Genomic DNA, 25,854 nt, shown 5'->3' with positions numbered 1-25,854 from the left:
TCTGTTAACTTAAAAAAGCACTCTCTGCAGATCGTTGTCCAAAAGGTTAACAAAATAATAATTAGTAATAATAGTGATAATAATTAATAATAATGGGAGTAGTAGTAAAAAAAATAATACAGCACAATACAGGCACATTCTTTCCAGGAACAGATTCATCTCACTATGCTTTTATTTCTGCTAGAAAGTTTGTCTTGAATTATGTGAATTTTTAATTATGTGAGAGTTTGGGAACATTCATTATTCACAAAATACAGCCACCTGTTTTTGAGGCACTGGCCTGGATTCCCTCACTGATTTCTTCCTCCCCCGTGCTACAGAGGCCCTATTTAGTAGAGAGAAAAGAAATGGCTTCAGGCCTTGGATCTGCCTTTTCACTAGATTTACAGCTTCTGAGGCCAAAGTTGGGAAGCCACTCAGCTGAATGGAGGTAGTGCTGTTTGAACTGTAGTCTTTTGCAAAACAATATCATCAATGATTCCTTCCATGCTCATAAAACTTCCAGTTTATGAATCTCCTCCCACAAATGACTATTCTGCATGCCCAAAGCAAGACAAATGACAGAAATTTCATATTGCAGTGTGTGTGTGTGTGTGTGTGTGTGTGTGTGTGTGTGTGTGTGTGTGTGTTGGGGAGTGTATTCCCTATAAGGGGGCAAGAAACACAGGCCAATTGGGACCATTTTGGATGTAGCAGTAATGTTCCTTGAAAATCACACCTTCCTGCCTGTGAGTTCTAATAGTCCTCACTGGACATGGTAGCTCTAGAGATCAGACAGTACTGTTGTGCATGTACCCATACTGCCCACGTCTACCAAGTTAGCCATTTCCAACCCTGTAGTGCATCCTCCATTTATTCTCATGCATCATAGAATCATGCCCTCTTACTGATTGGGTAATTTGGGGATAAGCTGGATGCTATTCCAAGCTTGCATTTTGTTTACCTCACAACACACAGTAGATTGACTCACTTTGTAGTGCTCAGCCATGGCCAAGCACAGCATTCCACTGATGAACTCAACCCAAAATCTCATTTTCTGGCCAACAGCATTACTTTCTCTTGTTCTTTTCCTGTTTCTACGGCAACAGGCATTCTTGATAATAGGCATTTGGGAATGGACTGATTTCATCTTTTCACAAGAATTGCTAATAGAGAAGAGGATTATAGACTATTTGGAGTGGGTGTGAGGGACCACCTTGGGTCTCTCATTAGCTGTGAGAAAGGAGAGGTCTGCTTCTTCTCAGTAGGCTCAAATCGTGCTTCTAGATCATGCCTACGCAGATTCACTGATCTATGGCATGGTTTCATATGGGGCCAGTGTTACATCTGTGAGTGTCAAGGATCTCCTAGTAATTATTCAACAAGAGAAACAGGGCTTGGAGTCAGCAGCTCAAGAAGATGATAAGCTGTTCTTTCAGCCAATACTGTATTCGTGATCCATTAGACTGGAGTACTGGAGTAGTACTTTGGCTGTTTCTCCCCCAACGATAATCTTGGCTCACCACCAATTGTCTTGTCTCCATATGTCAATGGTATGTGCCTGGAAGATATCAGGCCAGCCCGAGGGGTGCTTAGTTAGCTGCACAGCTTGATCTTTCTCACCCAGCGAAGCCAAGAAAATCAGAAAGAACCAGGCATAAGGCGTTGACCTTAGTTACAGCTACATTCTCCTAGTAGGGAGTAAGCAAGTATGGAAAACACTGTCATGAGGTCCATGATACTATACTGTCATGAGAATACAACTAGACGGAAACTACAAACCTCAGGACAAAGTCTGCTCACTTCACTTGACATGACTCTGGGGAAGTATTATATACCCAGAGCTGTGGGACACCCTGTGGGCCTTGCTCCCAAATAGGGATGACGACGAAACTGCACACACCATTCCAGTGACTACAGTTGTACCTGGCTAGGGCTAATGTCTGCTTTTATTGGTCAGTCTCGGGCCCATCCTGGTCGATAAACATTCCAAATCTGACCCAGCATGCAACATATCACTCAGGGCTAGTTCAGCCACTCTGTTCAATCCTTCGGTCTAAGAAAGCAGCAACAGGGGGACTGGAGGTGGGTGCTTTGAATCTGCCTTGAAGACTGTGTTTTCATAGAAACCGTTACTATCAGGAAAATGTATGTCTTATCCTTACACACACACACACACACACACACACACACACACTTTTTTCTTTTAGTTTAGTGAAAAGGGAGGAAACAGAATCTCACTATGTAGCACCCAGGTTGGCCTCAAATTCATGACCCTTTGTCTCTCAGGTGCTGACTGGGATTACAAGAGTATGCTACAACACCCAACTTGTTATATCACATTCTGCAAAGCCACATTTCCCATGGGACTTGGCAGGGAGAAGCAAGACATGACAGTTGATTATAGTTATGAGGTACACTAGGCAAACAACATGTGGCTATAACCTTGTTCCTTATCTGCAGGGTCTTCTCTACTCACCTCCTTGCCTCTCTCGGTTCTGCTGACATAGTCGAAGTCACATATAACAAGTGCAACTAAGTATGTTGGCATGCGGGGTGTGGTGTGGAACGAAGTGACAGTCCATCTGCTCCCATTCACATCGATTCTGTGAGACTGACCTGGGGGGATATTTTAGTCCAAATCACTGTAAACCTAGATGATATGCAACCTAGTAATAATTTACCAAAACAGTTGTCTAAGCCATTCCTTCCTAGTTATTCCCTATAGTCTAGTAGATTGAGTTTCCTCTCTAAGCCATCAGCACTCCATCAGGTCACTGTGAACCATCATCATCCCAGGATCCAAACACAAAGTTAGCAATAAAGAGATAAAAATGTTAATTGCCCTGAAATAATCACACTATGACACAAAAATTCTCATGCTATTTAAAAGCATTTACACATTGAGTGTGTGTGTGCACACATTTACAGAAGTCAACACTGAGCATCTTACTCAGATGTTCTTCATCTTGTCTTTTCATTAAACCTGGAGTTCCCCGGTTCAGCAAGCCCCTGGGAACCCCCTGTGTCTGCTTCCCCAAGAATGAGATTACAGTTGTAGTCCTCCATATCAGTGCCGGAGATCAAACTCAAATTCTCATTCTTGCACGGCAAGCATTTACTCACTGGGCCATCTCCCAAGTCCCCACATCTATTTTCAAGTATTTTCTATTGTAATAATAACTACTGCAATATTATCATTACCTACCATACATACAAACCAAATCACCACACTTTGTCCCATAAATGTTATAATAATTTGATAATAATTATAATATTTTTAAATAAATAGAGTACAATTGAAGGATACAGGGACAGGATCTTAGCTGGAATCAGCATCCTGAGTTTTGAGAGCTTAACTGAATGTCCAACCCATGAGCATTGTAACTGTTGTTTTCAATCTACATCCTCTCTTTCTACCTACTTCTATTTTCTAGTGGAAAATGCTTCTCACAGAACTTCATCTAGAGCTGTCTGAGTCCAGAGTGAATCAGAAACTGCAATTCCACTTTATCAGGGTTCAGAGGGGTCAGCAGCAGCAGCAGCAGTGGCCTGGAGCCTAAAGCTGAAATCACAAACTCAGATGTTGCTGAGGGCCAGTCAGCTGATGTGTTATGGGATAGTGTATAGTAAGAGCAAGACTGAGGCATTTATGGTGTCTGAGCCCCAGTCTGCAAGTAGCTACCCCTTCTCAGCTTTCATTTATTAAAGTCATGTAAGTGCTACACGTCCAGTGTTAATGGAGTGTAAGAGTTATCATGGAAACATAGGGCTTGATTTCTATATAATATCTCTGGATTTTTAAAAGTTAGAAACCAACATGGTTAATATAAGAGTCACCCAAAGTAAATAGAACACATTGTTGTCTCAGTTCAGATGAAGGGCACCAGCCCCTTATTAACAAGGACCCGTGGTAGGAGCAGTAATTGATGGGCAGGCAAAAGTGTCAGTGTGTAGATGCAATGTCATGCCCTCAGCTTTCCACACAGAAAGAATAGGGACTTATCTTCTCTAAGTGTAAGGGTCAATACTTGTCTCCATAGTTACAATAGATGAAGGCTGCTAACACACTGCCTAGAGAAGCTGGCATGGAAGCTAACGTTTTCGTGTTTATACAATGACAGGAAGCATTACTTACCTAGCTGTGGCATATTGGAAAGAGCCACATACCCAGGATGGTGGATAATTGTAATATTAAAAGTTGCCTTTAGAGCTGGCTCATCAAAACAGGGGAAAACATGCCTGGCAAATGTTGGTTCCATTTGAGTTGCTATCAGGGCTCTGAAATACATTTTGGGGGGAAATTATTCACTTTTTGTCTTAGATCAATGGAAGAAAATATACAGACACACACACACACACACACACACACACACACACACACACTGCTTCCTACTGCATCTTAGGGTTCTTGTAAACCCTAAAATAAAAAAACTGATCCCTGTAACTTTCAACCTCAAAATAATTTTTGTCACATGGAATCATAAACCTCTTATAAGCAAATGAGGAACAAGCGTAAACATGGAATGTTAGTCTTTGGAAAGCCGGGATGGCTTCGTTGAGAATAGTCTGTTGCTTTCATCTGTCACCAAAGGGTGAGCCAGTCTGAAGAATGTCTTTGTTTTCTCTTTTCTCAAATGTTTCCTCTTCTTTCTAATTGAAAACTTACAGTTCTATTTTGGACACCTCTGGGGGTAAACCATATGGGTATGTGCCAACTGAACATTATGTCCCTCAGTTACAGATAGACTGGCCACAGCCCTACTGTGGCTTCTCCTACTTCCGTGGAAAAATACAAAGACTAGCATACTGTCATGGTGCCCTGGAAATTCATGGCAGAAAGCTTAGGGACCAAACCCCATGATGTCAGGTTCACCTCAGTCACATCCTGTCTGAGTCTCTGAAGAGCTTGGGTCTCAGCAAACAGCTTTCTCCTCAGTCTTGTTATTTTATTTGCCAACACTCAATGACCTGGAGACCTGGCCGTAGAGGACAAGAGTGAATGTGAACTTCCCTTTCAAGTGAGGTCCTTACTGTCTGTCATATGTTGACTCTTGCTTCAGGCACCATTCCTAGATAAATAAAGGTAAACCAGCACAACCATCCCAAGACTGCCACCCATTCCTCATCTCAGCAGATCTCTCCTCCACAGCAAAAGAGCCTCTTTGCTTACCTGTAAATTTTTACACAGCTCTAGGAGGGACACCCAAGTAGTTGAGACATTCAGAAACCTCTTTCTCTCTCTCTCTCTCTCTCTCTCTCTCTCTCTCTCTCTCTCTCTCTCTCTCACACACACACACACACACACACACACACACACACACACACACACAAATAAGAGTGAACCATCTCACAGAGGTCCATTGAGGATGTCCAAACTTTACTGACAAACCTATAATTAGCAGCTAGTCTGTTTGTCCTGCGTATTTCCCTCATTTTATTATAGCCTTGCTTGTGCAGGCTAAAGGAAGCTTGTGGTTTCACAGTAGCCTGGTCATTCCACTACCAACTGAAGAGTTCTGGGCAAGTCACATAATGGCACTTCGGCCTTAGTTCTCTGTGTGGAGAATGTGGCACTCTACATTGCTACTTGAGCTCACACATGATGTCATGTGTTATCAGTGAGCAACTTGACAACAAACCTCCAGTGCTCCCTGGCAAGTCTTACTCAACATTGATGCCATTTATAAGTTACAGGAAGGTTGATCATCATTCGTAACAAACTCGATTCCAAAAAGTCCAGAATTATACCTGATTACAAACTGAATACAAGTCATTGTTCAATCTCTATTTAGAAACTACCGGAAGTTAGGGAGTTCTGTTTTGTTTTGTTTGGTTTGGTTTTTAAACTTGTGTCATTTACAACAGAAGACTGACTGCACAGCTTTGGGATTGCTATAAAATATAGGCATCTTTATTAATATATACAAAAGGCCTTTAAATAGTGTTGCAGTGCTTCATAGACCAGCAAAAATGCATGTTCTATTATTTGGGTTGCCATGTTTGAGAGGAGACACAATGTTGAACAGAGAACTCAGTCACCTGAGTTCTCTACTGAGATGAGCAGAACAAACTATACTTTTCAAAGCCTTAAAAAACTTTAAAAAAGTGTTTAAAGCCTCTAGACACCTATGGGAATAGAATGTGTGATTGGAGTTATTTGATCTTAATGACCAGTTGGGTCTCTAAAACCACGAGTCTGGGGGATGGTGGTGAAAAGGAGGACTAAACACATCTAACAAGATGAGGATAAAGCCTTTGGGATGGCCCTGATTAAGCCACCTGAAGCTGGTAGGAGGGATCCTCTCAAGGGTTCATCCATGCCTCCTGGGAAGTCGATTCCTTGAAACTAGAACGCTTTGGACTGCCGGCAACATATTAGTACCAAAGAGAATACTATGAAGGGAAAAGGCACAGCTCACTATGGAGTACATATTTGGGTACCCGGAGAGCCGAATCCTGAGCATGAACCAAAGAAAGAGATGTTGGACAGCAGCTCCTCTGCCCCACACAAAGTTTATGAATCTTAAGGAGGTTGCAAGACAGGCAATAGGAAGACCATTAGACTCTTAGCGGAAGCAAGATGAGTTTGGTTATGAGTGGTGAATAGCAACTTAGAGGGCTGAAACTGTAACAAGCCAAGCCACAGCAGATGCTTCCACATCCATGACTTAAGTCTCTAGAGAAAGGAACGAAATCCTCAGGAGTTTTCAGCATCTATTTACCTGCCTGATTTTATACAAACAGTTCGAGAAAATTCCCTACAAAGTCAGAACCATTTGACTCTCAATCTTAACTGCAAAGGCCAGAGGCAAGCAACAGCAACATAATCCTGCTATACCACATCTGAGAGTCACACACTGAGTGCCTTTGCCTTCCTTTTCCCTCTGCCCATGGAGAGAGAAGTGGTCCAGCCTTCAGAGCACAAGAGGGTCCACCACTCTTCCCTTCGAGTCTTATGGAAACATTCAATAATGGTGTCCTTTAAGTCTGTGTTTAGTGTGGTCAACTGGTGCAGGAATTACAGAAGGGGAATTTGCCTCCTAGTGGCTCAGCCTAGGGATCTTCCCCCCGTCTTGCTCTAGACTTCATCATGCTCTGGGACTGGAAGAGGTCTTTGTAGCCAAGATCTGCGCACTTGGTAGTAAGTCTATTTCCATAGGAAAGATATCGACTGTGTGTACTCAGTAAAACATTTTATTCCAAATTATTTTATGAACTCCATATGGCTACATCTCCCTTAACAAGTAATAAATAGCAGAGCTGGTCAGAGATTAAGTAAAATTCTTCAAGAGTGATAATGACCCAATCCTTAAATAGTTTTACAGCATACACCCAGAAATCAAGATGTTTAGTAGAGCCACATACATGTTCAACCACTGGACTGTGTCCCATGAATTATGTTTGTTTATTGCTCGTGTAAGAGAATCTGAAAACTATAGTTTTCACCAGGCAACAAAATATAATAGCTTCAAAAATCCACCCTGCAGAAAAATGATGCCAAATTAGGTTAGGAAGTTCTTCAAAGTAAATGCCTTGAGATTAGGAGGTCTCTCTTTGAGCAGCTCAAGTAGAGGAGGACATAGGAGATCCAGGGAGAGATCATGAGCCCAAGAACAGAACTTTTATCAAGCAGTAGGTGGTGTTTGCCAAGCCTCGAATGCTGTCAGGGAGTTGGAAAGAGGCACCCAGCTCTAACCTTGAGCTAGTGGAGAGGAGATTCTCAAAAACAGCATGAATATTTCTTAAAGCTAACAGAATTAAAGCTGGTGTTCATTCACCCTGAAAGTAACTGAAACTAACCCAGAGTCAGGACTCTGCTCCTACCCACTGAGGACCTAAGAGGTAACTGAAGAGCTGGCTGCTTTGGAAGCAGAGCCAGAAGTGGGCTGCTGCCTCCAAAAGCATGGTGATCCTAGGCAAGGAAGGATCTACGCCGAAGTAGAACTGGGACACTGTGAACCATAACGGGCACTTTTTGGGGTCTTATCCAGTAGAGCCACCTAGAAGGGGATAAAGCAGCTTAAGAACGCATTACATGATGGCTGGAATGAGGAAGCAGTGAAGTAAGTAACCACCTTAGCAGAGCAATAAGATAATCTCCAGCTAAGTCAAGGGATGTGTGGGAACAGGACAAATAACATAGAAAGCTAGGAAGTGTCAAAAGAGATGCATGTGTCAGGAAAATGAGGCATCAACTAGTCAGTGAGCAAGTGGCAAGAAGAGGAGTTCGAGTAAAAAGCACCTACTGTGGACTCTTCTTCTGGTGCCTGTCTCACCAGACACCTGTGATGTCTGACCAGCACCTATTAACATGGACAAGGAGTGGAACCCAGATGTCCTTCAATAAAGGAATGGATATAGAAAATGTGGTACATTTACACAATGGAGTACTACTCAGTTATTAAAAACAATGACTTCTTGAAAGTTTTAGACAAATGGATGGGACTAGAAAATATCCTGAATGAGGTAACACAATCACAAAAAAACATACATTATATGCACTCACTGATAAGTGGATATTAGCTCAAAAGCTTGAATTACCCAAGATACAATTCACAGACCACATGAAGCTCAAGAAGAAGAACGACCAAAGTATGGATGCTTTAGTACTTCTTAGAAGGGGAACAAAATACTCACAGGAGGAAATATGGAGACAAAATATGGTACACAGACGAAGAAAAGGTCATCCAGAGACTGCCACACATGGGGATCCATCCCACATGCAGTCACCAAACCCAGTCACTATTGGGGATGCCAAGAGGTACATGCTGCAGGAACCTGATACAGCTGTTACCTGACAAATACAGAGGCAGATACTCACAGTCAACCATTGGACTGAGAATGGGGTCCTCAGTGGGGGAGGTAGAGAAAGGACTGAGGTAGCTGAGGGGATTTGCAAACCCATAAGAAGAACAACAATATCAACCAAACAGACACCCCCAAGAGCTCCCAGGGACTAAACCACCACCCAAGAGTACATAGGGATGGATGGACCTATGGCTCCAGCAGAGGATGGCCTTGTTGGGTGTCAATGGGAGGGGAGGCCCTTGATTCTGTGAAGGCCCCAGTGTAGGGGAATTCCAGGGCAGGGAGGCAGGAGGGAGTGGGTGGGTGGGGTAGTACCCTCATGGAGGCAGCGGGCAGGGAGATGGAATAGGGAGTTTCTGGAGGGGAAACCAGGAAGGGGGATAACATTTGAAATGTAAATAAATCCAATAAAAATGGAAAAAACTAAACATGGAACTATATGGGCTTCATAGGAGAAAAAGTTAGAAAGGTAATTCCACCCACTAAACCATGACAGTGGGAAAATCAAAGCTGTTTTTACTACATGGAGGCATCATGCATTTGGGATATGCTAATCACATTTGATTTCCTAAAGGTATGGGATGATAGCAAAATCACCTCCCAGAAAAACCATTGGTCACACAAAATGCAAGTTCAACACCTACCCCAGCAATAACATCGTTTCCTTCCTCCCTCTCCATCAACGTCGTCGTGTGCCTGGTACTACAGTTCACTGACCTTGTCTTGAGACATGCACATTCCTTCCCAGTATTGCTCAATTTTCTGTTTTGAAAGTGTGTCAGACTCTAGGCATTGTGTCAGCTTTCTTAGCGTAAGAGGCAAGACTTCAAGGAAGTCTTTTAACATCCCAAGTTCACTCTGCCTAATTTTGATCATGTTACTGTCTCCTTTCTCTGACAGCAATAAAGGTGTGGATTTTCTACAACTCTTCTGTAAATTCCTTCCCTGGAGCCTCCTCATTGCCTTTCTCTAAGTTCCTCTCAGCTACCTCTCATCTTTTATCAGGTGAATACCATTACCAAAATGCAAGAATATTCCCAAGAATTCAAGAGCATGGTTATATATTTGTTCTCATCAAGTTAAGGAGTGGGGGCCAGCCAGGTGGATCAGTAGGTTAAGATGCTAGTGGCCAAGCCAGCTGACTTTAGTTTGATCCCCAGGACCCAGAGGTAGAAGGGGAAACAAAACTCTCAAAAGTTGTCTCCTGAGCTTCATAGACACAAACACACGCACAGAGTGAATAAATGTAACTTTTAGAAGAAGCAACTTCAAGTAACTTAAAAGTTAAAAGGAACTTGTAAAAGCTTGCCATCTTAACTTACAGATGTGAACTCTCATTCCCTAGGAACTTAGAACAGCGATGCCAGAATCAATGCTTCCACTTCCATATTCTAAAGGTACGAAATAATCAGGATGAAAATAGTGAAGCATACTTATGAATAAAACCTTTCTAAAGGTAATTAATGTTTTTGAGACAGGGTCTTGCTACACAGCCCTGGCTGGCCTTGAACTCACAGAGGTCTGCCCACTTCTGTTTCCTGAGTGCCGGGATTAATAGCATGTATCACCACACCTAGCTCTGAAAGCTAATTAAGGAAGACTTACATAACGGAGCAGTTGGAAGATAATGTCTGAGTGAACTAAAGAGACCCTAGTGAAGCGCACTTGTAGAGCTGCTCTCTGTTTGCAAAGAAGAAGTTGCAAGGGATCATCAAGTACTTCCAGTGTCTATCTAACCAATAATTGCAGCAAAAAACAAACAAAAACAAAAAAAACACTATTTAATGGCTAAAAACCCATTTAAAGGCTAAAAGAGAAAGACCTGACAATGCCAAATGTTGGCAAAAAAAAAAACAGAGCAACCAGGATTCTCTGGTACTATTGATGAAAATTGCAAGTGGTCAAATGCCTTGGAAAATAAGTTTTTGCATTTTTCAAACATCTATCTACTATGTTATACAGCAGGTCTACCTTTGATACAGTATAGAAAGAAGTAAGTTTACATAAAGATTGGTGTTTGGATATTTCTGGAAGATTTCTTTGTAATAGAATTTTTTGTAGTAGATTTCTTTGTAATACTGGAAATAATCTAAGTATCTTATAAATGTTTGAGAACAAATGGAAACTTATTTTTAATATTATGACATGTAGGTTAACAACAAATGGGTAGTAAAAGATGCATTGTGGAAACATCAGGCTTTAGAAAGCTGGAGTAGGAAGACTGGAAAAGGCTGGTGTAGAGTGGACCCTGCCCTGAACAGTCTTTCAAAAACTGATATGGGCAGTTCAAGAAGACTCTAGAATTTCTTTTTATTTCCATTAATTAATTTTTTTTATTCACTTCACATCTGATCATAGTCCCCCTTCTTCCTCTCCTCCTAATCCCATCCTTACAAATCTCACCCCTCATTAACACAGCCTCTACTCAGAGAAGGGGAAGTCCCCTGTGGACTTGCCCTGGAACATCCAGTCACAGCAGAGCTAAGAGCATCCTCTCACAGAGGTCAAGTCTACTTAGGGGGATGGGATCCAATGGCAGGCAACAGAGTCACAGAACCTCTCACTCCAAAAGTTAGGGAACCCACATGAAGACCAAGCTATACATCTACTACAAATGTGCAGGGGGCCTAGGTTCAGCCCCTAAATGCTCTTTGGTTGGTGGTTCAGTCTCTGTGAGCCCCCATGGACCCGAGCTAGTTGATTCTGTTGTCCTGCCTGCTAGATGGGCAGGGATAAAGATGGAGCAGAGACTGAGGGAATGACCAACCAATGACTGCCCCAATTTGAGACCCATCTCATGGGAGAGAACCAACCATGAGACTATTAATGATACTCTGCTATGATTGTAGACAGGAGCCTGGGATCTGGAATTTCTAATGAACATTTGTACTTTACTTTTGTTCATTTCCTGAGAGTTAAAATTTAAGATCTCCCTCCCTCCCTCCCTACCCCCACCCCTCTCTGGGGCCTAGGGGAATGGCCCAGTGGTTAAAGAGCACTTGTTACTGTGTTCGATCCTTAACATCCATACAGTGGTCCACAGGCACCAGTAACTCCAGTTCCAGGGCATCTGGTGCCCTCTTCTGGCCTCCATGGGTATCACACACTCATGGTGCACAGTGCAACGCATTTGAACATACAATGAAAATAAATGTCTTAAAAAAAAAAAAGATATCTCTCCCCAAAAGCCTACTTATGCTATAACAGAAGTAAGTCACCATAGCAGCTGGTATTGTTTTCCTCAGCACATGCCTGCAATTCCAGCGCCTGGAAAGATGAGGCAGGAGGACAGTGACTTGGGGCAAGTTTGAACTGAAAAGCAAGAACCTGCTTCAAAAGGCAAATTAAAAAATGTTCCCACAAAGTTAGACACTGCCTTTCTAGCATTCGTCGTCACCCCACATTCATATACTCATCTACAAGGAACAGAAACAGAACATGATGCCCAGTACTCTTGAACTGGTGGGACTAACTTTACCCTCAGGATGGTATTTCATAAAGGGTTTCTTTAGTTCTTTAAAAATGGCCAGAGTCAAGTTTTAGCTATTCTGGAATTTAGAATGTTTGGTTGACTCGTTGACTCATGTAATAGTAAATACCACACACACACACACACACAAAAAAGAAACAAAAACAAAACCCCACAGGTTTTAATAATGAAGCAGCCATCACAGACTGAACAAGTGGGTTCCCTATAGGAACATAATTTTCATCTTCCACAACAGATTCCAAAGGTCAGAAACCCTTGTGCAAAGTGGAGTTGGTAGCACAATGTCTTATGGAGTTCTCAACAATTGCTTAAAAGCCACGATTAAACAATGCTATAACTCAGGTGTGTGTGATGAACTACTACTGGTAGGCTATCACCAGACTTTACCTCCAGAATTCAGAAGTGTAAAACAAACTGTCTTAAACCAACTTCTTCACACTCTGAGATTTACACCATGACACAGAAAAAAAAGCAAGCTCATCAATTAGAGACTCTTCACTGTTACTGTGTAAATCAATCTTGTAAGTCAGTTCAAAACCCAAACTTCTCTTCAAGACTTACTAGTTCTTCAGGATACAAAAATCCAAGATGCATCTTTCTACTCCAAAATATCATGGTGAAAAAGAAAAAGGAAAAGGAGAATTCTCAAAAAGAGAAGAGTTTGCCTCCTGGCCAGATTCATGTGACTGTGTTTTCTGGATGGGTGTGACATGAATTGCTGCCTCACAGTAACCAAGGCTCAGTAGTTTTCAATGATGCTAAGACCCTCTTCTGTACTCCTGTGTGTTCAGTCCCTTGCCAGAGCCTGGCTAAACTCCCTTTAAAGCCATCGTGGACGGTCACATCTATAGTATCCACTGCAATACTTACTTTTATTCTTGGCATGGTGTAGCTATCCAGCCAATACCCTCCACCCTTTAGACTCCTTAGACCTCTAAGGCAGTGTTTAGGGTCCATGACCTAAGACACTTGTATTTTGTGAATTAGAAACCACACTCTTTCTAGTGTCAGGCTGACAAGGCTCCCACAGAATTGCTTTGCCTGTACTCCTACATGGTTCCTGGATTAATCTGGCCTCAGGGTCAATCTACCGGCAATATGGAGAATACAAAGACTCCTCCCTTGCTTATGGTAGGAACAGTTCTGAGCTGTGGGAACTATTTTTCGCTAGGGCTTCATCTGATCTCACATCCTATGTTGACTTTCTTCCCAGTCTACATCTCTTTTATTCCTGGGAATACTTTCCAAGAAATTGCTTTTAGGGCACAAGAGAGATGGCTCACAGGCTACCTTTCCAGAGGACCTGGGTTTGATTCCCAGCACTAAGAAGGTTAGCTGCCTCTAACCTAGGAGATCAGATGTCCTCCATGGCTTCTGTAGGTACCAGGCAAGCTTACGGCTGCAGACATATGTGCAGGCAAAGCATGCTTACACATTAAAAATAATTTTAAAAAGAAATGACTTTCCCACGAAAATTTGTGTGAGTTCATGCCCTGGTCAAACATACTTGCTCTCTCCATTTTCACTCTTTCTCTCCTCCATGCCTTCCTCTCTACAGTAAAGAGGCTCGCCAACCTCATCATTCAGTAACCTTTTAACCCAAAGAACAGAAATCCAAGGCTGCATAAATATACGCAAAATCATTCAATATATTTCACTATGTTAAGATGCTAAAGAAGAAAAATCATATCACAAAAGATATGTGAAAAAATATTTCATAAAATCTAACAACTGTTCATAAAAATTATCACATGAAATATGTAAATAACTCAAGAAAGTAGGCATCAACCAACCAAATAATCCAATCAAAAATGGGGTGCAGATCTAAAGAGAGAATTCTCAGCAGAGAAACCTCAACTGGCCAAAAAACCATGAAATATTCAACGTGATTGAGGGACACAGAGGGGATAGGAACTCCACAGGAAGACCAAGAGTCAACTGGCCTGGACCCTTGGGGGCTGAACCATCCACTAACTAGCATTCATAGGCTGGACCTACCCCTCACATGTGTGGCAGATGTAGCGTTCAGTCTTCATGTGGGTCCCCAACAACTGGAGTGGAGGCTGTCCCTGAATCTGTTGTCTGCCTCCAGATCCTGTTCCCCTAACTGGACTGCTTTGCCTGACCTCAGTGGGGGAGGATGTGCCTCATCCTCTAGTGACTTGATGTGCCTGGTGGAGTGATGCTCTGGGCAGCCTCCCAGTTCTCAGAGAAAAAGAAGAGGGTAGGTGGAGGGGCTGTGTGTGTGTTGCGGGAGCCGGGGGGACTGAGATAGGTATTTGATAGTGAGTAAATAAAAACATAAATAAATAAATTGGAAAAGAAAATTAATGTTCAACATCCTTAGGCATCAGGGAAATGCAAATCAAAATGACTCTGAGAGTCCATTTTATATGTCAGAATGGCTAAGACCAAAAGCACAAGTTTTGCTGGTGAGGATGTGGAGCAAGGGGAACACTCTTCCATTGCTGGTGAGAGCTCAAATGTGTATAGCTACTTTGGAAATAAATATGACTTTTCAGAAAATTAGGGCTTGATCTACCTCAAGACACAGCTATGCCACTCCTGGGCATGTAACCAAAGAACACTCCATCCTACCACAAGGACACTGGCTCAACTATGTTCTCAGCAGGTTTTTTGAAAATAGTCAGAAACTGGAAACAACCCAGATGTCCCTCGACAGAAGAGTGGATACAGAAAATGTGGTACATTTACACAACAGACACCCAGCAGTTATAAACAATGACATCATGAAACTTGCAGGCAAATGGATGGAGCTAGAAAGGATTATCCTGAGTGAGGTAACCCAGAACCAGAAAGACAAACATCATACATACTCACTGATAAGTGGATGTTAGCTAGTCATGGTAAGGGCTGGTCATGCTACAATCCACACACTCAGAGAGGCTAAATAACCAGGAGGGCTTTAGGGATGACACACATATCTCCCTGGGAAGCAGAAATAGAATAGATTTTCCAGGGGAACTGGAGGCCGGTGGGTATGGGAACAGGTGTGGGATAGGAGGAATGGAGGAAGAACATAGAGGGAAACAACTGGACCTAGAGGTCATTTGGGAGGTGAAATAAAAACCTAGTGTAATGAGAACTCCATGGAATCTATGAGGGTGATTCTAGCAAAGACTCCCAATAATGGGGGATATGGAGCCTGAACCCTCCATCTCCTATAACCAGGCAAGGCTTCCATGGTACCACAAAACCTTCAACCTACTATCTGTCTGTCCTGCAAGATGTGCTGGGGTAAAGGTGACATAGAATTTGTGGGAATGGCTAACCAATAACTTGTGCAACTTGAGACTCAGCCCATGAGAGTGAGCTCTTGCCTGACACTGCCGTGGGAGCCAGGAACTAGAGCCTGGATGCCCAAAGACTTAGGATAGAACCAAACATGACTGGTTAAAAAAATCAACAAAATGATGCCTAATGACCCTGTGCTAGTGGGACGGGAGCCTAACATAATCATCAGAGAGGCTTGATCCAGCAACTGATGGGAGCAGTTGTGGAGACCCACAGTAAAGCATTAGGTGGAGCTTGGGGAATCCGCAGTAAGATGGAGAGGAAGGGTTGTAGGAACCAGTGTGGTTGAGGACACCACAAGAGCATACCCTACAGAATCAACTAACCTGGCGTGAGAGGAGCTCACAGAGACTGAACCAGAAGTCCTGGAGTACGAAGGGGTCTGACCTAGGTCCTCTGCATATGTTACGGCTGTTTAGCTTGGTGTTCCTGTGGGAGTTGCCTGCTTTTGGGTTTGGGACCCTTTCCTCCTACTAGTATGCCTTGCCAAATTTTAATATGAGGGGTTGTACCTAGTCTTATTGCAATATGATATCCCCTGTTTGGTTGATATTCCTGAGATAGCTGTCCTTTGGAGGGAAGTGGATCTGGGGCCGATGGGAGGTAGGGAAGGGGACTGGATGGAGAGGAGGGAGGAGAAACTGTGGTCGGGATGTAACTTATGAGAGAAGACTAAATAAGAAAGAAAAGCATAGAAAGAACATAATGTCCTCAACTTGGCAACTTACATAAACATCTACACCATCATATAAAACTAAAACTTTGTACCTATTATTTGAAACTCCCCCTCTCTCCCCTGGCCCTTGCATTTTCCTACCTGACAACCTTCTTAGACTCCTATATATCAGAACTTGGCAATTTCCGTGTTTGGAAAACAAGGAGCCTAGGTTAAGCTGACCTACCTCTAGGCAGCACCACTGTTCTTTAATAAGCTTCTCCTGTCTCATCACATTAGCACAGTGTTCTAAAGCTAACTGATTCCAGGGACGGAAGAACAGGCTCAGCAGACAAACCGAGGGCCTGGTCTGTTCCCACAGATTACTGGACCACCAGCCACCATTATGACCCCAGTTTCAAGCATATTTTTTGTTTTGGGTCTAGAAACGGAGGCAGAACAACTTGTTCTTAAAAAACTCCAATTCTAGATCCCTCTCTGTTTCCTGTTGTACAATAGGAAAATGGAGTGGCTCTCTCCTCTCCCATGACAGCTTACCTAGACAGAACAGAGAGACAGGACAGGTTAGTCCCTACCAGGACAGAGAGGAGAAAGGAAGGGTCCAGCAAACAAGCCAAGGTGTGTGGACAGTGAAACCTCTGGCCAGCGTGCCCTGTAAGACTGTAAGACAGGTTCTGTTATGCCAAACCATTCTCAGTGTAGTATACTTGGTTCTTACATAATTCTTAAGAGAAAACTTCAAGTTGTTTTTCAAGAATTAATGCACTGACACAGGTGGAAAAGTGAACACATCGCTCTTTAAAAGTTATGATGAAGGGGTTGGGGATTTAGCTCAGTGGTAGAGCGCTTGCCTAGCAAGCGCAAGGCCCTGGGTTCGGTCCCCAGCTCTGAAAAAAAGAAAAAAAATGTTAAGACTACATAACTGCTAAAGGGGCTTACTAAACTTGTTTAAGACCTTTGAAACTTCTAAAAAAATCTTGTTAGAGGTGGTTTACCAATGTGGTTCCTGCCCCTTCCCCCCCCCCCCCAGCATCCAAAAAACATTTCCTCTAATTCAGGGCAATATACACGAAGTTGTGCAAACTACAAATGAATGAATGAAGGAAGTTATTATCCAGTTTTCACAATATTGGCAGGTTTTCAGTAGTGTGACCTCAGAACACTGAAAGAGAAGATTCTTGAGCAGTGGCTGGAAACACCCCCTGTCAGAGAAATTACCAAAAGTGAGTATAAGAAGAACATATGTACAGTTATGTGGGATCGAATCCCAGCAGAGGAATCCCAGAAGGGTCTGACTCAGAAGCTTGGTAGAAGGAATCATATGTCACAGATTGTCAGCAAAAGGAGATGTGAGTCCTGATGGTGGTGGGACAGATAATTGAATTGCTATTCTGAAGTTTAGTAAAACTAAACACACAGAAAAGGATACGGGAACAGGCAACCCCACTGTAGGTGTGTTTGCAGAGCCACAACTCTCTGGGCTGGTTGGAGCTAGGCAGAGCAAAGCTGAGAGGTCAGAGTTCCTAGCAGAGAACTTAGAGCAAGGAAAGATACTTCGAGCTTCCTTACTTTAAGGCTAGAAGCACTGGATGGTTCTGATCCCTTTGGTGGGGAGTCGATTCAAACAGGTGTTTGAATTTTCTGGGATCTCTTGGTCATTAGAAGTTATTGATCCAAGTACCAATCTTTAAGAAGGGAATCAATCATTTGTTTAGAGGGCTAAAATGTTCCGGGATAGAGAAAGGCTTTCTCTTAAAACAACAACAAAACGGAAAAACTTTGAGGTGAAAACAACTTCCACGTGGGCTAATTGCATGGTCAGAAGCAGAGTTGAAAAGTAAGCAGAGGAGAGACCTGGGTCTCAATGTCTTCATTCCTAGCAGAGTTTCAGAGGAGGGGAAAGAAGGAAGCCTTCACCTCTAGGAGAGGAGAAAATGTATTTCTCAGAGAAGATGCATCATATGGATGAACAGTGTGGGCAGGGATGCATGCAGAACTGAGCCATAAGCCCTTACCTGAGCTGGTCCTCGTCGGTGTAGAGGTTCAGAAAGAGCCCCTCTGAGCCTTCCTGAAGCACCTGGCCAGAGAAGTCGAAATTCAGCTCATAACTGCTACCTGGATCCAAGGATTGGCCCAGATCCAGCACCACATATTGCATGTCCAGCGCAAACCACACATTCTCCAAGGGCACACGGCCTACAGTGGCGTTCCTAGTGTCCGGAGCCAGCGGACCCCACACTTCCACTTGCTTGTAATTCAGAAAGAAGCTGTGCAGCAACAATGTCGAGGTGGCCACTGTGCAGCGAACAGTGATGTTCACGCGACCCGTGAAGGTCAAACTCGGTGTGGACAGGTTATCAGGCTGCAGCCGGGGCCACAGCTCTAGATCATAGTGAAGTGGGACAAGCCAGGGAGGAAGGCGCAGATGATCCCAGGGCCCCGACGGAGGTCTCCAGTCCTGGGAGGTCCCCACCGTGGACTCATGTGCTGGGGTTGGCTGTGTCCACTCCTGGCCGCCGGGAGGCGACAATGATGTGTCCTTCACCAGGTGGCTATCCAGCTCCGAAGACTGGACGTGCGCGCAGCTGCCATACAAGGCAGCCAGAACCACAAGCGCCAGCAGGAGCACCGCTGTCAGCCCGGCCAGCAGCAGGGCCACCCCGCGGCTCACATATATGCCGGAGCTGAAAGGGGGGCTCATGGTCGGAGATTGGGGTAGGAGAGATCGGAGACTAGAGATAGAGACAGCGGATTAAACCCAGGACTGGATGTGCAACGATGGGACCCCTTCCCAGTCCCTCCTCCCTTGTTCTGTCCCTCCTCCTCTAGGAGTTTGAGAAGACTAGAACTGAAGAAAGCGCCTGGGACCATGGTTTTCCCCTCCCCTAACCAGATCCAGATCCCTGCCTACCTACCACCAGAGACTGGGAGGAAGGGCGGACCCCTCACCAGGGAGCACTCCCCTTTGGTCCTTGCGGGGAGGCACCGTCAAACCAAGCTCCCATCTGAACGTCATCGACGGTTTTTTATTTGTTTGTTTATTTGTTGTTGTTTTGGATTAGTGGCTGAGTAAAAATGGGTCAGGTTCCTGGGGGGAGGGGTGCGATTTTGAAGATGCTCTCTAAACTGAGTCTGCAAGGAGCTTCCAAGACGCTGTAACAAACGTCTGAACCAAAGTTGGTGTTCCCCCAAGTCGCGTTCAGATTAAACTGGGTACGCACGCTGCTCAGACAGCTAGCGTGAGTTTAGGGGTTTTGCTGGATCTGGGGGACTAAAATCAAATCAAACAAACAAACAAAAGCTGGGAGCAGGGTGCGGCATCTAGCCAGTGGAAAGGCGGGAAGCGAGTGGACTGACTCTTAGGTCTGAGACTTAGACAGGAGCACGATTTGGGTCTCTGCTTTCACACGAGGCAAAAGGAACTACCGGCTTCTAAGATCCGATCATCTCAAGCGAAGAAGATAAAGCTGTCTCTCCAGGGACTGAATTGTTTTCTGGTGGTGCGCTAACTAAAGAGTCCTTTGGCACGCCAGGCATCTGTTTGCTATTTAGCCTGTGTGCCTGGGCGGGTTCTCTGCCTGTGCACGGAATCTTGTCTTGGCTCTGCAGGCACAGGAGTGCAAGCTGCTGGGCAAACGAGGAATGCCATGATTAAGATCTGTTCATGCTGAAGATACATTTCAAAGTATCCAGTCTTTAAGCAACTTCTTTTTCCCGCCAGAGTTGTTGGGGGTGGGGAGCTGGGGAGAGCTTCTGCCTGGCAGCTGTAACTGAGGATTAGCGGTCTTGTTTTGCCTTTAATTCTCCCAGTGATGAAATCCTTTCAACTGAAAGTGGATGGCACTGAAGCTTGCGGGAAATGTGTTTCCTCCTTCCTCCAACTGAAACCAATCAAATCAACACCACCAAAACGCGGAGGTGGAAGTCAATTTGACAGTAAACTCATAAAGATGTCCTGTCATCTGTGGGCCAGTCTCCAGCTCCTTGGTTGACTTTGTTTCTTCAGAAAAGAGAAAATCGTGTTTAAAAAGTAATTGTGACCATGTGCCTGATTCTCAGAAGATCCTGGGTGAAGATGGGAAGCAAGCTCCCTCTCTACCTTCACAGTCACACTGCTGGTATTTCGATCTAAGGTCGCATGGCTTAAGTCATCAGGTGGAAATTGTGACTGAGCTAGTTAATTGATCAACTAATAATTAACTACATTGGTTTACCCTCTCCAATTCTCTCTCTCACCCTCACTCCCCAGGCTAGATAAGCTCTAATCTTGAGGCACTTCTGCAGTTTAATGTGATTGCTGAGGCATAACTGCCAAATGCCTGGGTACAGTTAAAGAGGATGCTTTAATCACACACACACACACACACACACACACACGGGGGGGGGGTGGAGACAGAGACATACGCACAGGGAGGCAGACAGAGAGAGAAACAGAAATGGAGAAATAGAAAGCCTAAGAGACAGACAGACAGACACACAGAAAGAGACAGGGACAGACAGATGAAGAGAATGAGAGACAGAGAAATAGAGAGAGACACAGAGAGAGTTAGAGAGAGACAGATATATAGAGATAGAAACAGAAAGACAGATGCAGACATACAGACAAACAGGCAAAGAGGCAGAGACAGAGAGACAAAAAGACAGAGACACACCTAGAGAAGAGAGAAACAGGGAAATTAAAAAGAGAGAGAGAATCCTAGGATTACAGGCATAGACACAATAGCCAGTTCCCTCTAATTTGTATGTGGACATTATATTTGATGTTCCTAAGTGATATTAATGGTTTCAATTTATACCAACTTAATTCAGAGAATATAAAGATTCTGGTCCTATTTAGAGCGACCCATCTCTTTTGGTAATTTCATAGATTATATCTTTACCTGTGCAAAATAATAAAATTTCATAAAAAGCAGTGGAATTGAAAGCAACAGTTTAAAATCTCCCAACTAAAAAAGTTCTAGTCCATATGGATTAACTGGAGGATTTGACCAGAATCTCAAAGGACTAACAGTAGAGTACCTCAAAATATTCATAAATTAAGAATGGGAAGAACATTTCTGAAATATTTTTATGAAGTCAATATTACCCCAATACCAAAACCAGATGAAAGCCCAATAGCAGAAGAGAACAAAACTTCAGCCTGATCCCAGATCAACATTGATGCAACAATTTTCATGAATTCCCACAGCCTGAACTCCAGTACACAGCCAAAAGTCCATTCACCATGTTCAAGTTCACTCTACTCCAGAGGTTCAGGGAAGAGTCAACAGGTAACCAGAAAAGGTTACAAATCATGTAAGGGGGCTAAAGATGCAGATTCAATGTGATTACAAAAAAATTATTCAAAGAAATAGAAAAAATGAAATTAATACAGAAATTAAAATAATCTGGATCGATAAGGCAATCTTGAGCAAAGAGAATACTGGTGGAGACGTCACCCTACCTGATTTCAAGTTTTACTACTCAGCATAGCAATAGAAACAGCATTGTAGTGGAACAAAAATAGACACATGGATCAATGGCTTTGAAGAGAGGACCCAGACATGGGACCATGCACCTAAAGCCATCTGATAGTTTTGCAGATGCCAAAAATACACACTGGGAAAGGTGGTGGTTTAAATATGCTTGACTCAGGGAGTGGCACTATTAATATATATGGCCTTGTTGGAGGAAGTGTGTCCCTCTGGGAGTTGGGCTTTGAGATCCTCCTCCTAGCCACATAGAAGACAATCTGTCCCTGGCTTCCCTCAGATGACGATGCAGAACTCTCAGCTCCTCCTGCACCATGCCTGCCTGGATGCTGCCATGCTCCCACCTTAACGATAACGGACTGAACCTGTAAGCCAGCCCCAGGTGAATGTCCTCTCTCAGAGCTGCCTTGGTCATGGTGTCTCTTCACTTAACGATAATGGACTGAACCTGTAAGCCAGCCCCAGGTGAATGTCCTCTCTCAGAGCTGCCTTGGTCATGGTGTCTCTTCACTTAACGATAACGGACTGAACCTGTAAGCCAGCCCCAGGTGAATGTCCTCTCTCAGAGCTGCCTTGGTCATGGTGTCTCTTCACTTAACGATAACGGACTGAACATGTAAGCCAGCCCCAGGTGAATGTCCTCTCTCAGAGCTGCCTTGGTCATGGTGTCTCTTCACTTAACGATAACGGACTGAACGTGTAAGCCAGCCCCAGGTGAATGTCCTCTCTCAGAGCTGCCTTGGTCATGGTGTCTCTTCACTTAACGATAATGGACTGAACCTGTAAGCCAGCCCCAGGTGAATGTCCTCTCTCAGAGCTGCCTTGGTCATGGTGTCTCTTCACTTAACGATAATGGACTGAACCTGTAAGCCAGCCCCAGGTGAATGTCCTCTCTCAGAGCTGCCTTGGTCATGGTGTCTCTTCACTTAACGATAACGGACTGAACCTGTAAGCCAGCCCCAGGTGAATGTCCTCTCTCAGAGCTGCCTTGGTCATGGTGTCTCTTCACTTAACGATAATGGACTGAACCTGTAAGCCAGCCCCAGGTGAACGTCCTCTCTCAGAGCTGCCTTGGTCATGGTGTCTCTTCACTTAATGATAATGGACTGAACCTGTAAGCCAGCCCCAGGTGAACGTCCTCTCTCAGAGCTGCCTTGGTCATGGTGTCTCTTCACTTAATGATAATGGACTGAACCTGTAAGCCAGCCCCAGGTGAATGTCCTCTCTCAGAGCTGCCTTGGTCATGGTGTCTCTTCACTTAACGATAATGGACTGAACCTGTAAGCCAGCCCCAGGTGAATGTCCTCTCTCAGAGCTGCTTTGGTCATGGTGTCTCTTCACTTAACGATAACGGACTGAACCTGTAAGCCAGCCCCAGGTGAATGTCCTCTCTCAGAGCTGCCTTGGTCATGGTGTCTCTTCACTTAACGATAACGGACTGAACCTGTAAGCCAGCCCCAGGTGAATGTCCTCTCTCAGAGCTGCCTTGGTCATGGTGTCTCTTCACTTAACGATAACGGACTGAACGTGTAAGCCAGCCCCAGGTGAATGTCCTCTCTCAGAGCTGCCTTGGTCATGGTGTCTCTTCACTTAACGATAATGGACTGAACGTGTAAGCCAGCCCCAGGTGAATGTCCTCTCTCAGAGCTGCCTTGGTCATGGTGTCTCTTCACTTAACGATAATGGACTGAACCTGTAAGCCAGCCCCAGGTGAATGTCCTCTCTCAGAGCTGCCTTGGTCATGGTGTCTCTTCACTTAACGATAACGGACTGAACCTGTAAGCCAGCCCCAGGTGAATGTCCTCTCTCAGAGCTGCCTTGGTCATGGTGTCTCTTCACTTAACGATAATGGACTGAACCTGTAAGCCAGCCCCAGGTGAATGTCCTCTCTCAGAGCTGCCTTGGTCATGGTGTCTCTTCACTTAATGATAATGGACTGAACCTGTAAGCCAGCCCCAGGTGAACGTCCTCTCTCAGAGCTGCCTTGGTCATGGTGTCTCTTCACTTAATGATAATGGACTGAACCTGTAAGCCAGCCCCAGGTGAATGTCCTCTCTCAGAGCTGCCTTGGTCATGGTGTCTCTTCACTTAATGATAATGGACTGAACCTGTAAGCCAGCCCCAGGTGAACGTCCTCTCTCAGAGCTGCCTTGGTCATGGTGTCTCTTCACTTAACGATAATGGTCTGAACCTGTAAGGCAGCCCCAGGTGAACGTCCTCTCTCAGAGCTGCCTTGGTCATGGTGTCTCTTCACTTAACGATAATGGACTGAACGTGTAAGCCAGCCCCAGGTGAATGTCCTCTCTCAGAGCTGCCTTGGTCATGGTGTCTCTTCACTTAACGATAATGGACTGAACCTGTAAGCCAGCCCCAGGTGAATGTCCTCTCTCAGAGCTGCCTTGGTCATGGTGTCTCTTCACTTAACGATAACGGACTGAACCTGTAAGCCAGCCCCAGTTGAATGTCCTCTCTCAGAGCTGCCTTGGTCATGGTGTCTCTTCACTTAACGATAACGGACTGAACCTGTAAGGCAGCCCCAGGTGAACGTCCTCTCTCAGAGCTGCCTTGGTCATGGTGTCTCTTCACTTAACGATAACGGACTGAACCTGTAAGGCAGCCCCAGGTGAACGTCCTCTCTCAGAGCTGCCTTGGTCATGGTGTCTCTTCACTTAACGATAACGGACTGAACCTGTAAGCCAGCCCCAGGTGAATGTCCTCTCTCAGAGCTGCCTTGGTCATGGTGTCTCTTCACTTAACGATAACGGACTGAACCTGTAAGGCAGCCCCAGGTGAACGTCCTCTCTCAGAGCTGCCTTGTTCATGGTGTCTCTTCACTTAACGATAACGGACTGAACCTGTAAGCCAGCCCCAGGTGAATGTCCTCTCTCAGAGCTGCCTTGGTCATGGTGTCTCTTCACTTAACGATAATGGACTGAACCTGTAAGGCAGCCCCAGGTGAATGTCCTCTCTCAGAGCTGCCTTGGTCATGGTGTCTCTTCACTTAACGATAATGGACTGAACCTGTAAGCCAGCCCCAGGTGAACGTCCTCTCTCAGAGCTGCCTTGGTCATGGTGTCTCTTCACTTAACGATAATGGACTGAACCTGTAAGGCAGCCCCAGGTGAATGTCCTCTCTCAGAGCTGCCTTGGTCATGGTGTCTCTTCACTTAACGATAATGGACTGAACCTGTAAGCCAGCCCCAGGTGAATGTCCTCTCTCAGAGCTGCCTTGGTCATGGTGTCTCTTCACTTAACGATAACGGACTGAACCTGTAAGCCAGCCCCAGGTGAATGTCCTCTCTCAGAGCTGCTTTGGTCATGGTGTCTCTTCACTTAACGATAACGGACTGAACCTGTAAGCCAGCCCCAGGTGAATGTCCTCTCTCAGAGCTGCCTTGGTCATGGTGTCTCTTCACTTAACGATAACGGACTGAACCTGTAAGCCAGCCCCAGGTGAATGTCCTCTCTCAGAGCTGCCTTGGTCATGGTGTCTCTTCACTTAACGATAACGGACTGAACGTGTAAGCCAGCCCCAGGTGAATGTCCTCTCTCAGAGCTGCCTTGGTCATGGTGTCTCTTCACTTAACGATAATGGACTGAACCTGTAAGCCAGCCCCAGGTGAATGTCCTCTCTCAGAGCTGCCTTGGTCATGGTGTCTCTTCACTTAACGATAATGGACTGAACCTGTAAGCCAGCCCCAGGTGAACGTCCTCTCTCAGAGCTGCCTTGGTCATGGTGTCTCTTCACTTAACGATAACGGACTGAACCTGTAAGGCAGTCCCAGGTGAACGTCCTCTCTCAGAGCTGCCTTGGTCATGGTGTCTCTTCACTTAACGATAACGGACTGAACCTGTAAGGCAGCCCCAGGTGAACGTCCTCTCTCAGAGCTGCCTTGGTCATGGTGTCTCTTCACTTAATGATAACGGACTGAACCTGTAAGCCAGCCCCAGGTGAATGTCCTCTCTCAGAGCTGCCTTGGTCATGGTGTCTCTTCACTTAACGATAATGGACTGAACCTGTAAGGCAGCCCCAGGTGAATGTCCTCTCTCAGAGCTGCCTTGGTCATGGTGTCTCTTCACTTAACGATAATGGACTGAACCTGTAAGCCAGC

General features: G+C 44.7%; 1 protein-coding gene across 7 annotated transcripts in view; it reads right to left on the bottom strand.

Annotated features, from left to right (window-relative positions):
• The window catches only part of Lvrn (laeverin), a 109,043-nt gene that overhangs the window by 48,546 nt on the left and 34,643 nt on the right, over positions 1-25,854 (bottom strand). For 2 of the 7 annotated variants that reach the window (XM_063277657.1, XM_063277656.1), the window contains exons 1-3: positions 18,287-22,083; positions 4,118-4,260; positions 2,459-2,598 (exon numbers count right to left, since the gene is read on the bottom strand). In XM_063277657.1, coding sequence (XP_063133727.1) covers positions 2,459-2,598; positions 4,118-4,260; positions 18,287-18,972 — 969 coding nt within the window. In that variant the 5' untranslated portion in view covers positions 18,973-22,083. Of the gene's footprint in view, positions 1-2,458; positions 2,599-4,117; positions 4,261-18,286; positions 22,103-25,854 lie in introns of those variants that run through there. The other 5 variants (XR_005496112.2, XR_005496111.2, XM_039097207.2 and 2 more) reach the window with 5 other exon arrangements.

Source organism: Rattus norvegicus, chromosome 18 (assembly GCF_036323735.1).
Source record: "Rattus norvegicus strain BN/NHsdMcwi chromosome 18, GRCr8, whole genome shotgun sequence".
NCBI lineage: Eukaryota > Metazoa > Chordata > Mammalia > Rodentia > Muridae > Rattus > Rattus norvegicus.
The sequence above is the reverse complement of the archived record's forward strand: the minus strand, read 5'-3'. Positions and strand labels throughout refer to the sequence as shown.